The following is a 13,392-nucleotide window of genomic DNA, read 5'->3' on the forward strand; positions in this document are numbered from 1 at the left end:
TTTGTTCGTTAGTTAATGGTAATTAATATTTAGAAACTGAATTTAGAACTAATGTGGTTGATGTTAATTATCTTGTTTCAATTGGATTAAGAGAACTGTTTTGGTAGCTTAAACACTATGTCATATGAACTTGAAACAGCACACTAAACTTTCTTGATTTGATCTGACCCAAGATCTTGTCTGTTTTACCGCAACGTATCCAAAGATTCCTTATGGTCTAACTCATTAAACGACATCATCCTAAAAGAAGGGGCCCACAAACAACATGACCAAAATCAAGCGGGTGGGATGATTAAACGGATGATACCATTCTTGCTGATTATTTTGATCTGACGAATAGGAATGTCAATAGGATTGGAGAGCATAGCCACTTCACCAGAGTAGAAACGGCCACCTGAGTCGTGACTAACGGCAGGAGCGTCACCAGTCACCATCACCATCCCACTCTTGACGGAGACTGTGAACCTCTCTTTGGGAACGCCTGGCATGTCTACACGAACGTAGAGGCATCCGTTTTGGAGCTGCTTCGACTCATAAGCCATCAAAGATCCTTGCTTCACCCATGGGTGTGGCTGCAGTACCCGACCCGTCAACACCGGATCTGCTCTTCCACAGAAAACAACAAATTAAATATTATATATTCCCTTTACAACAACAATTAAAGTCCACGTAAGCATGTGGATACCATGTGGATCCGTGCCATAAGTAACTTTGTGAGAACCAGTCCAAGCGTGATCTTTGACCACAACTAGAAATAAAACAAACAATATAGAGTTAATTAGTCAAGAAAAACAGAAAAGATGAATCAAGATTGAATCTGTTTCAAAAAAAAAAAGAGAATGAATAAAACAATACCTTGTTCGGAATCTGGGACAACAAGAAAAGCTGTATGTATATAAAAACTTTAATATCAGACAAATAAAACAAATATTCATACAAATTTAAAAGAAAATGTGGGGGTTTGATATGATATTACGTGGGCGTTGAGTTGCGATTTGAGTCTTGGAGAGGAGAAGGCGGAGAACACCATCGGACATGTGTGCTGCTACGGCTGAAATCTCGCAGCATTTGCAGACGAGACCTGTAGTGTAGATGTAGTTCCGAGGAGAGGAGTCGTGTTTGTGCTCCTTTGGTGCGAGGGCGAAGACAGTCACAGCTTTCTTGGTATCATCAACCACAACCTTCATGGCGTCTTCTGGAACGCCGGGAAGTCCACCCGAATAAACATGTCATCGTTCTCCAACGTCTTCAACTCCTGAAACCCTTTTGGCCCGTTTGCTAGAAACTGGTTGTTGATAGCATAAAACCCATCTTCTCCATCCATTAACACCAAACACAGACATTAAACAACATCAAATAAGTAAACATTCATCGACCCATTTGAGTGAGATATGAGATCTGAGGATGGTTTGAGAAGATCTTACCGCGAGATGGAGGGATAGCACTAAGAGGGACGACCATGATTAAGCGACGAGATAGAAGTTTTCTGTGAGATTTCTAAAAATTAGAAGCTATTTAACTAGGGTTTTATCTCTTCTCTGGGTTTTGGATCTTTGATGTAGAGGAAAGAGAGGCAATGAGGAGACAAGGAAAACGACAAACTGTAAGAGAAACGTGTCCCTTGACCATTTGTCATTGAGCGTGACCCTCTCATTTTGAAAAGCAAGTTTCTTATACTAGTATCTTTACATTTTTACAAAAAATAAAAAAAAGAAGTGTCTTTATAGTGTTTGTTAGCAGACTACCTCGTCAGGTTTTGATTGAATTTGTTTTGTTTCGCGGTCGGTTGAGTTCGGAATTACTTTTGGTCTCAGCAAACTGTATTTGATTAATACAGTGATATTTTAATTATCTGATAGATTGTTTCTACTTATATATTTTAGATTAGCAAAGATAACATGTTGCTCTATCTTCTTTCATTTTTTACCCTATCAAAATAAATCTCTCACATTTTCTAGCTTTTTGTTCACTGAGTTTCTAAAGAACTGCTGCATAAATGGAAATCTAGATTTCAAATAAATGAGTTAACTCTTATTTTCGATGACTTTCTGTTATCTTGAAAAATTACATAATTGAGCACGCCAAATGAGCCGAATATATTTTAACTTAACGGCCTTCGTCAATGGCGAGGATTTCCAAATGAGATCCATAAATGGCCCACTAATTTTTTAGACCATCCGCATTTGAGTTTCAAGACAAAAATTCACACGTTTTTCGAGAAGAAAAAATATTAAAATAATCGGATTTTAGTGAACCCGGTTCGTGCAGGTTCGCTGGAGTGATACCGTCTCGTTACTGTTCTGCAGGCCTCACGACACGTGGCAGCCCGCGATAGATTTGTTTATATATATATATTTTTTTTTTTTAAAATCAAACGAAAAAAAAATTAAAATAATAAAAAAAAAATATTGGAAATCGGGAATTGCAAGTTTGCTGCTGCTCATGCTCTTAGATTTGGAGGATAGATACACCAGACACGTGTTGCTTTGCAGTGAGGTTTTCTCAAATGTCACTGCACTCAGTCTTCTGCGGATGAGTTATACATCAACAACAGATGTAACAATACTATGACTTTGACCCAAGAAAAAAGATATTATGAGTCTATGACTTCGAACAATTTTTTCCTAAACTATATTTGTGTGAACTGTGGATGTATTCTATTAAAACAGCAACAATGACCTATTGATAAAAGTTATGTCCAACAATTATTTTTCAACAATTCATACTTTAAAAATTACTAACTGCATCCAAATATATATTATGGATGTAACCACTACTTTAGTTGCATAATAATCGGGATATCATCAATATCAAAATCATCACTCAATAACTGCATCTAAATATCAATTATCAATGTATCTTTGTATAACACGAACATTTGAGGCAGTTGAATTATCTACGTGTCTTTGTATAACACGAACATTTGAGGCAGTTTTATGCATCAAAAAATCAAATCAGTCTGAATGAACATTTTATGGTTCACAACCCTGTTTTTCGGGTCTATTTCGAATCATTTTGTGGGTACAAATATTTTTTATTAATTACATTAATAACTCAAAATGTTATTAAATGCAAGAAATAGCTTGATTTTGTTCAAATTTGATTACACATTTTAAATTTCTATCAAATGCAGTAGAAGCTCTATGAATTAATACTCGATAAATTAATAATCTCTATAAATTAATAAATGTTGTCGGTCCCAACTTGGGCCGATTCAAAATTTGACATAAATCAATAAAATAATAAGGTAATAATTTTTAGAAAATTCTATGTAAATATAAGGTTCTATTAAAATTATAAATTAATAATTTATATGTATACCTATTTATATAAGTAAGAACCTATTATTATACTGTTGTTTTTATATTCACAATTGAATTATCTTAATATTTCTTTAACACTTAATATATTTTTGATGAGATTTAGTGATATTATATCTAAAATCACATTTAAGTTCTGTGCAATATATATTATATACACCAAATAATATAATAAAAGTAATATAAATGTCAGATTTCAAAAAATAACAATTAATTCTATGCACTAAAATCAAATATTTTTATTTTCTTAGAATAAATATATCTTAAAATAAGAAATGTAAATAAAGAAATTTTTGTAAATTACTATCTCTATAAATTAATAAATTTCAAAGTTCCAACATTATTAATTTATAGAGGTTCTATTGTATATATATTGCATATCATTCAAAATCCTAATTACATATTCAATAATAAAAACTATATCCATTAGAAAATTATGTTTACAGTAATTTTCCCAAATATAACGCTTCTTTGTAACATTTAAATGTAGATACACAAGCAAAAATTAAAATTTATATCAAATAAATTTATTAACTATACACCTCTTACATTGGGTCAAAATTTACAAAACTCATTTTTAATTGCATGACAAATTAGTAATAATAAAGTTATATAAACCATTATATATGAATTAAATCATGAAAATTGAATGAAAAACATATAATTTTATCTATTTAATTACTAAAAAAATTATAACTATACTTTACTATTAAAAAATCACAGTTTAGAAATAAAGTACAAAATTAATGTGTGAAATGGCTACGACACAAGTGTATAGTTATGCAATATCACAAATTCAATAAGATTATCAAAACCTCTTACTAACATTTTAAAAAAATTATACACAAACATATAAATTAAATTCCTTAACATATAAGAAATTATTACAGAAAATATTACAAAGAAACGGGTATATGGGCATATGATTACGAGAAACGAGCATATGCCGGATCAACTTTTAAATTATTATTTTTTATAAAATAGATTTTAATTAAGGTTTATACAAAAATATGATTACGAAAAATACAAAAATATGATTACAAAGTAAAACATAAATATAAAAATTAAATTTCTAAAAAAAAATCAAAACAAAAAATATACCCGTCATTTTTTAAAGGTGGATCAGAATCTAGTTATACTTATTAATTTAGGTTCATATTTTGTTGTTTTGTTACTTGACCCACGTATTTACTATCAACGGAAGCTTAAAGCACAAAAGGTGATGCGACCACATACCCCACATTTATGTGAACATCACCAACGAAAGACCCTTGTTCTTCTTTTTTTTGTCGTCTAGAATTTTATTAATGGGTCGAAAGCCCAGATAAAAATCAAGTCCGAGACTACAACAACCATAAATAAAAAGCACAAAGACGAACCGATCACTTGCAAAGCTAAAATTGGGCATAAAGCCCACAAAAAAACTCATTACCAACACGGGACAGTAACCCGTGTCGTAATCGAAACCTCCGGAGCTATCACGACGATTCTACGGATCAACGTCGACGGCATAGACTAACCGGATACTCTCTGTTCCACCTGAACATTATACTCAAAGCTCGAGCCAATGAACCAAACACACTGAAGGATCTACGAGACCCACAAAGCTAACAACCGCCTACAATCGTTCATAATCATTCAAGATACTTTCAAACGCCACATACAACCGAGTGGAGGAGAAAGTCCTCTGAGACTTAGAAAGAGAGGCAAGAAGAACAACTGAAGCGCTCTGGGTGGTAGATCTACCTGAGAAAAAGCCGGCGATCGAGATGCTAGAGAAGCCATCCCTTCCCGAAGACACAAAGCCGGCGATCGAAATGCTAGAGAAGCCATCCCTTCCCGGAGACACAAAGCCGGCGATCGAGATGCTAGAGAAGCCATCCCCTCCCGGAGACAAAAGCCGGCAAAACCGATGCTGAAAGAGCCATCGCTTCCCAGAGACAGAGCCGGACGACCACCGAGGAAGAAGGCGAGTCACGGAGACTTAAACAATCGAATCACTGATCCGATTCACAAAAGAACTTAAAAAAACACAAGACGAAATTAAACAAGATTTAGCTCAAACTAAAGAGGAGGAGCAGATCCTCCCTCACGTAGCAACGGTGAGAAGCACGGCCAACTACGGAGGGAGATCGGTGGCTATGGAGTTTTTTCTTCTTCTTCTGGTTTTGATGAAAGAGAAAAGGCCGCTTGAAAACAACCACCGGGTGGTGTAGATTAAACCTCGAAAGACCCTTGTTCATCTCATGTTTTGTTCAGAAGACATAATAACTCTTCTCCCTTCATTTTTCTTTAAAAATTACAGTTATTATGTTGGGTTTTCCCTCATTAGCCCAAAAATAATAACTAATCAAGTTATAACCAAGAGCCCAAGAAGAAGAGATATGTAGAGAAAAATGGAGAAGGATGAAGAAGTGTGTAGAAGAAGAATTGTGTAGAAGAAGAGAGAAAGTTATGGAGTTAGATATTTTGAAATAAATAATAATTTAGAGAAATCTAGAACTTGTTGGAGTGTGCTCCTCCACTTGTATAAATAGGGGTGCTTAGCACCATTTGTAATCATCCACATCAAGAAAACAAAGAGAGAAAACATTTGTAAGAGAGAGTTCTCAAAACAAAATCTTTGTAAACCCTTTCCAAAATTATAAAGAGTCTTCTTCTTAAATCTTTTAGTTGTCTAATCTCATCTTCATCTCATCGATATTGGGTAATTTTCCCAACAAGTGGTATCAGAGCTAGGCTCAAACATAACATCAAGACCCGTGAGATTCAAGATGGAGGCTACCGTTACCGTTGAAGGTGACATGTTCAAACTCACGACAGACAACTACTCTTATTGGAAACCGATGATGGAAGATCACCTTTATTGTAAGGATTTGCATGAACCCATCATCATGAAGGAGAAGCCGGAAGGAAAGGATGACAAAACATGGGAAATACTAAACCGAAAGGCGGTTGCTGTAATCCGTAAGTACATTGACCGATCTCTCTTTGAACATGTTTCTACCTACACAAATGCTTTTGAATTATGGACAAAACTTGAATCCATGATTCAAAAGAAAACACCTCGAAACAAAGCTCTTCTTGTTCGACGGTTGGTAAAGTTGGAGTACAAGGATGGCCAGAGCATGATGGAGCACTTGAACAATTTCAAGGGGATTGTAAATCAGCTTAACAAAGTTGATATGAAGGTTGAAGACGAAATGCAAGCCCTTTTACTCCTTAGTTCACTACCGGAGAGTTGGGACACACTAGTTGTCACTCTAAGCAATTCAGCACCGGAGGGAAAGCTTACCATGGACACCGTCACTGATAGCCTTCTAAACGAAGAAGTTCGCAGGAAGGAGCGAGGTTCGAGTTCTTATTCAGAAGCTAACATTGTTGATAGACGAGGTAGAGAAGAGACTCGTGGCCAAAACAGAAGCAGAGGACGAGACCAATCTCGAGGAAGATCTAAGTCACGTCCGAGAGTTACTTGCTATTACTGTGGCAAACCGGGTCACATGAAGTCGGAATGTCGGTTTCTCAAGAAAGACAAACAAGCCGGTAATATCAAACCAGACCGGTTCAATCCTACAAAGAAGCATGAAGACAAGACTACCACCATTGTGGAAGACCAGAGCGAAGAATTATATCTCGTTGGAGAATGTAATCTTAGCTCTGATGATAGCTCATGGATCGTTGATTCTGGTGCTTCTTTTCACGTCACCCCTCATGGAAGCTTCTTCACAACCTATCAAAGTGGTGACTTTGGTAATGTTCAAATGGGAAATCAAGGAAGAAGCAAGATCATTGGAAAGGGGGATGTTATTCTTACATCAAACACTGGATGTAAGATAGTTCTCAAGGATGTGAGACATGTTCCCGACATGCGACTCAATCTCATATCAACCGGAAAGCTCGATGATGTCGGCTTGGACAGTCATTTTGGTGGTGGCAAATGGAAGTTAACCAAAGGAAGTTTGATCATGGCTCGAGGAAGAAAAGAAGGCTCATTATACGTTACTCAAGCCAAGCTTTGCAAGGAAGAAGTAAATGTCGCAAGTGATGACATCGATATATGGCACCGAAGACTCGGGCATATGAGTGAGAAAGGTTTAAATATACTTTCTCGCAAGAAACTTCTTCCTGATATGAAAGGTATTCCTCTCTCACCATGTCATGATTGCTTAGCCGGAAAACAACATAGGGTCGCTTTCCGAAGATCATCTACGCCTATGAGAAGAAAGCATATTCTTGATCTTGTGCATACTGACGTATGCTCCATGTCCGAGAAATCCAATGGAGGGGCATCATATTTCGTCACCTTTATTGATGACCATTCAAGGAAGGTATGGGTATACCTTTTGAAGTCAAAAGATCAAGTTCTTGATGCTTTCAAGGAATTTGTAGCCCAAGCAGAGCGAAGTACGGGTCAAAAACTCAAGTGCGTTCGATCTGATAATGGTGGAGAGTATCGAGGTCCCTTTGAAGCGTTTTGCAAAGCTCATGGAATTAGAATGGAGAAGACACCACCAAAGACGCCACAACTGAACGGGCTAGCTGAAAGAATGAATCGAACGATCACAGAAAGAGTTCGGTGCATGCTCTCTCACGCTAAACTACCCAAGCCATTTTGGGGAGAAGCCATAAAGACTGCAGTGGACGTCATAAATCTTACACCATCAGTTCCTTTGGAAGGCGATGTCCCGGAGGAAGTTTGGTCGGGTAAGAAGGTCTCTTACAACCATTTGAAGGTGTTCGGTTGCAGAGCATTTGTCCATATACCTAAGGATGAACGAGCCAAGCTAGACTCCAAGACTAAAGAGTGCATCTATCTTGGGTCACCAAGAGATGATTTCGGCTATCGGCTTTGGGATCCGGTTAACAGAAAAATTATCCGAAGCAGAGATGTTGTTTTCTTCGAAGATCAAACAATCGAAGACATCAACAAATCAAAGAAACCAAAGCTAAGGGTTGTAAGGAATGAAGATTCTCATAAGCCTCAAGATCATGAACAAGTGATTGGAGATGAGGGCGAAGGGGATCCTATCATGGATCCGAATGGTGATGAAGGTGAAGAAGAAGTTCAAGTGGAGCCAGAGGAAGAACATGAGCCAAGAAGGTCTGGAAGAGAGACAAGACCATCTGTAAGATATTATCGAGATGAGTACGTTAATCTTACAGATGAGGGGGAGCCTCAAAGCTATGAGGAGGCCATAGGAGACACTCATAGAGATGAGTGGGTTGAAGCTATGCAAGAAGAAATGCAATCCTTGCATGATAATCACACTTATGAGCTGATGAAGCTACCAAAAGGAAAGAGAGCCTTGAAGAACAAATGGGTGTACAGGTTGAAGTATGAAGAGAAAAGCTCAAATCCAAGATATAAAGCTCGATTGGTTGTGAAAGGATTCAACCAAAAGAAAGGTATAGATTTTGAAGAAATATTCTCTCCAGTGGTGAAGATGTCCTCTATCCGAGTGGTTCTTGGTCTAGCAGCGGTTCTAGACTTGGAGATTGAACAACTCGATGTCAAGACGGCCTTTCTACATGGTGAACTCGAGGAGGAGATCTATATGGAGCAACCTGAAGGATTCAAGGTTCCAGGAAAAGAAGACTTGATGTGCCGATTAAAGAAGAGTCTTTACGGTCTCAAGGAAGCTCCAAGACAATGGTACAAGAAGTTTGACTCCTTCATGGTGGATCATAACTTCAAGAAAACCAAGAATGATCATTTCGTTTTCATAAAGAGGTACGAAAGCGGCGACTTTCTCATATTATTGGTCTATGTTGATGATATGTTAATTGTGGGTCAAGATCGCAACAAGATAGCCGCATTAAAGAAAGATTTGGGAAGGTGTTTTGCGATGAAAGATCTGGGGCAAGCGAGACAGATTCTTGGAATGAAGATTACTCGGGATAGGCCAAAGAAGCTTTTATGGTTGTCCCAAGAACGATATGTTGAAAGGGTGTTGGAGAGATTCAACATGCATAAAGCAAAGCCGGTGAGCACTCCACTTGGTGGACATTTCAAGCTAAGTTCGAAGCAAAGTCCAACAAGTGAGAAGGAGAAAGAGGAAATGAAGACTACCCCATATGCATCAGCAGTGGGCAGTCTCATGTATGCTATGGTGTGCACCAGACCCGACATTGCCTATGCTGTAGGAGTTGTGAGTCGCTTTCTAGCGAATCCAGGAAAGGAGCATTGGAAAGCAGTTAAGTGGATCCTACGCTATCTACGAGGCACAACGAAGAAGTGTCTATGTTTTGGCAATGAAAAATTAGAGCTGAACGGTTACACCGATGCAGATTGGGCTGGTGATAAAGATTCAAGGAAATCAATATCAGGCTTTGTTACTACCTTTGCAGGGGGAGCTGTTTCCTGGCAATCGAAACTACAAAAGTGTGTTGCCTTATCCACCACGGAAGCAGAATACATCGCAGCAACGGAAGCATGCAAGGAGATGCTATGGATGAAGAATTTCTTGCTTGAGTTAGGAGTAAAACAAGAAAAGTACAACATGCTATGTGACAACCAAAGTGCTATTCACCTAGCAAAGAATCCAACATTTCACTCTCGCTCGAAGCACATCGACATTCGGCATCATTGGATTCGAGAAGTTCTTGAAGAGAAGCTTCTACATCTCAACAAGGTACACACCGATGAAAACTGGTCAGACTTTATGACCAAGGTATTACCGATCAAGAAGTTTGAAGATTGCTGCAAAGGCACGGAGATGACAATGGTTTCGGGCTAAATCGGGAAGGGGGAGATTTGTTGGGTTTTCCCTCATTAGCCCAAGAATAATAACTAATCAAGTTATAACCCAAGAGCCCAAGAAGAAGAGATATGTAGAGAAAAATGGAGAAGGATGAAGAAGTGTGTAGAAGAAGAATTGTGTAGAAGAAGAGAGAAAGTTATGGAGTTAGATATTTTGAAATAAATAATAATTTAGAGAAATCTAGAGCTTGTTGGAGTGTGCTCCTCCACTTGTATAAATAGGGGTGTTTAGCACCATTTGTAATCATCCACATCAAGAAAACAAAAAGAGAAAACATTTGTAAGAGAGAGTTCTCAAAACAAAATCTTTGTAAACCCTTTCCAAAATTATAAAGAGTCTTCTTCTTAAATTTTTTAGTTGTCTAATCTCATATTCATCTCATCGATATTGGGTAATTTTCCCAACAATTATGATGTCGATTCGTCAGTGGATAAAGGTTTATTTAACTCTGAAAGTCAGGTAAGTGTAAACATGCATGAACGTGATTTTAAAGATGGATCAGGGATATTTCTGTAATAAATGAGGAACTTACTAAATGATGCCCATAAAAAAAGGTATTGTGTTTCTGTTTCTTTGTCAAGAAAGAAACATTAATGGTTCGGTATAGGTGGTATAAAACACTACCTCTCTACAGAGTCACATGATGCAGCTGGCGACACAAACTACACCACAATAAAAGTAGTAAGTAAATAACCATACAAAATAGTAATTATTATCCCTTTCATACTATAAACTGTTTTAGTTTAAAAATGAATATTTTTCTTCAAAAACTATTGCTAAATACATAAATAAATATAGTTAAACATGTTATAAAATTACAAAATAATAATTAGTTATACAATATTCAATAAATATAAAATTGTATAGAATACGAAAGCAATTTATATTTTAAATAAAATATATTTTCTAAACAATTTATATTGTCTGTAACTGGTTACTTCTAAAAATAATAGGATAAACAAATGAATAATTATTTATGTAATGAAAATAGAATAATGAATGATATCATAATAAAAAATTATTAATGGAATATTAGTTTCCAATCATTTGATTAGCTTTATAAGTTTAGGATGTGGAACAAAATGTTAAATTTTGTAAGAGATTTATTTTTATTTCATTTAGAAAAAGGAAAATGGTGAAACTGTTTATTAAAAAATCATTATTGTAACTGGTAAACATTTTATGAAATTCTAGGGAATAACACATTTCAAATAAATTTATCGCACTAAAAATCATTGATGAGTTGTAGCCATTATGAAACAGAGAATATATTGTGCTGTTACTAGTAAAATGTAGTAACCCATAAGGTGAGTGTAGACTGATATTTCAATAATTTATGTAATATCTGATTCAGAGATTAAATATCTAAGTTGTTTTTGGGTTTAAATATCTCACTTATTATGGAGATATTTGAATATCCATGATCTGATTCTTGGATTATTTGAGTATTTACCACACTGTCCTAGTTATTCCAACACACCCAATGATATACGTGATAAGAATAATATTCACATTATTTAACAAGCTAGCGGCCTTGCACACACTTGTGTCATAAAAAATATGCAGCTAAATTAAATAGTTTCTTCAAACACACATTAATAATCAAAGATCCAAGATCCAAACCTCATGCAAAAGAATCATCTCAAGAATTTCAAAATATCACAAAGATCCAACAAACAATGTATTATCTATCTCATCCATGACCCTGAAGGAGAAATCAAGAAACAGAACTTGTTTCTTGGGTTTTCAATTGTGTCTTACATCAAAAGTACATCGCTTGATGAAGATCGTCCAAAGATTCCAAAACCACTAAACGTTTTCTAACTTTAAAAGAATAAACGATCTTGAAGAAAACCAAATCAAGAAGATGCTTTGATATCCAGTAATCTCTGAAACCTCCAACTGTTATTATATGGCTGAAACTACGGTGACAATGTCGCTTTCTTGCGGCGGAGGAAGATTCAGATCTATCACACAACGACGGAGCTCCGGGAAATGTATCTTCTCCGGCTTCGTTTCTTCCGCTGCAAGAACATGTTTCTTCAGTTCAATCTCCCTCGTATCTCTCGATAGCATCATCAAACACATGGCCAAATCCTGTTCCGGAGAACCGTCGGAGACAGAACTCGCCGGTTCTTGAGACTCGTTCGAGTTAACATGACTCGTCTTCTGCTTCTTCCCCGACTCAAACACTCTCTTCTTACTCCTTTTCTTCGTCTTCTTCTTCTTGGAAACCTCTGCTCTGCTCCGTTTCCGAACTGGGTCCACAGACTCAGGTTCGGTCTCGGTCTCGCTGTTGTAAGCGGTGGAAGACTCAGGATCCGGGTTGAAGACCCGGAAACTCTTCCTCGGGTTCTCTCGCAACCGGTAGACTAGAGTTTTACCGTCTGAGGAGGAAGAAGAAGAGGAGTAAACCGAGTCACTGAGTTTCTTCCGAGTGGGCGTGTGTGATGAGACCAAGTGGGACTTCATGTGACCACCGAGTGCTCTGCCATTACAGAAACTCTTGGAACAGAGCTTGCATTTGTGCTTCTGCATCTTCCAAAGAAGCAAGAACAGAACAAAAAGAAACCTTAAGAAGACTTTTTAAGTTTTATTTGTCCCAGTTTTGCTTGAAGAGACTGTTGTAGAGAAGAGAGAGATTGAGAGATAGACGGAGAAGTTAATAAAGAGTAGGTAACAAGCATTCCTTTCTTTTTCACAAAACCCCAAAATTAACAATAATGACGCTTTGGTCCATACGATAACTACTATTAATGATAGGCAAATATAACTTTTTTTAGTTAGTTTTAGTAAAACATTTAAGAGAAAACCATACTACTTTTAATTCGACTGACAACGATAACCACTGAGTATAGAATCTTGAATTAATCCGAAATATTGAAATTTTAATACGAAGTTTGTATGTATCGTGACTGGAATTATTCATGTTCTTACAAAAAAACAACTAAAATGATTATTTGTTTTAGTAAAAAATTGTTGGGAAATCTGTTTTTTTAGAGCAAAAAAATGGTAACTATGTCCCTTTAGACTAAATTATACTATTTTATGTCCTATTAGACTAATTTTTTTTCAAAATGGCAGTAATGCCCTTAAAATTGTAATTTAAAAAAAAAAGATATATATTGAGTTCGACAAGGGGGATCGATCGATCCCACTTTACAAGTTATAGTGGATCGATCGATCCCGATCATTATTCAAAACAAAAAAAAATGCGAAATATATACTGATCGACCTGGTCTATTTCACTCGATCGGCGAAGGTCGATTTACACAGATCGACCGATCTGTAAGAATAGATCGATCGAT

General features: G+C 36.5%; 1 protein-coding gene and 1 pseudogene across 1 annotated transcript; both read right to left on the reverse strand.

Annotated features, from left to right (window-relative positions):
* Positions 1 to 125: 125 nt before the first annotated feature.
* On the reverse strand, positions 126 to 1,636 carry LOC125591620 (annotated as a pseudogene).
* Positions 1,637 to 11,708: 10,072 nt separating this feature from the next.
* On the reverse strand, positions 11,709 to 12,764 carry LOC125591622 (zinc finger protein ZAT9-like). The gene has a single exon (XM_048766129.1). It carries the CDS (start codon positions 12,620 to 12,622, stop codon positions 11,993 to 11,995), a length of 630 nt encoding a protein of 209 aa, XP_048622086.1. The 5' UTR covers positions 12,623 to 12,764; the 3' UTR covers positions 11,709 to 11,992.
* Positions 12,765 to 13,392: the final 628 nt, after the last annotated feature.

Source organism: Brassica napus, chromosome C8 (assembly GCF_020379485.1).
Source record: "Brassica napus cultivar Da-Ae chromosome C8, Da-Ae, whole genome shotgun sequence".
NCBI lineage: Eukaryota > Viridiplantae > Streptophyta > Magnoliopsida > Brassicales > Brassicaceae > Brassica > Brassica napus.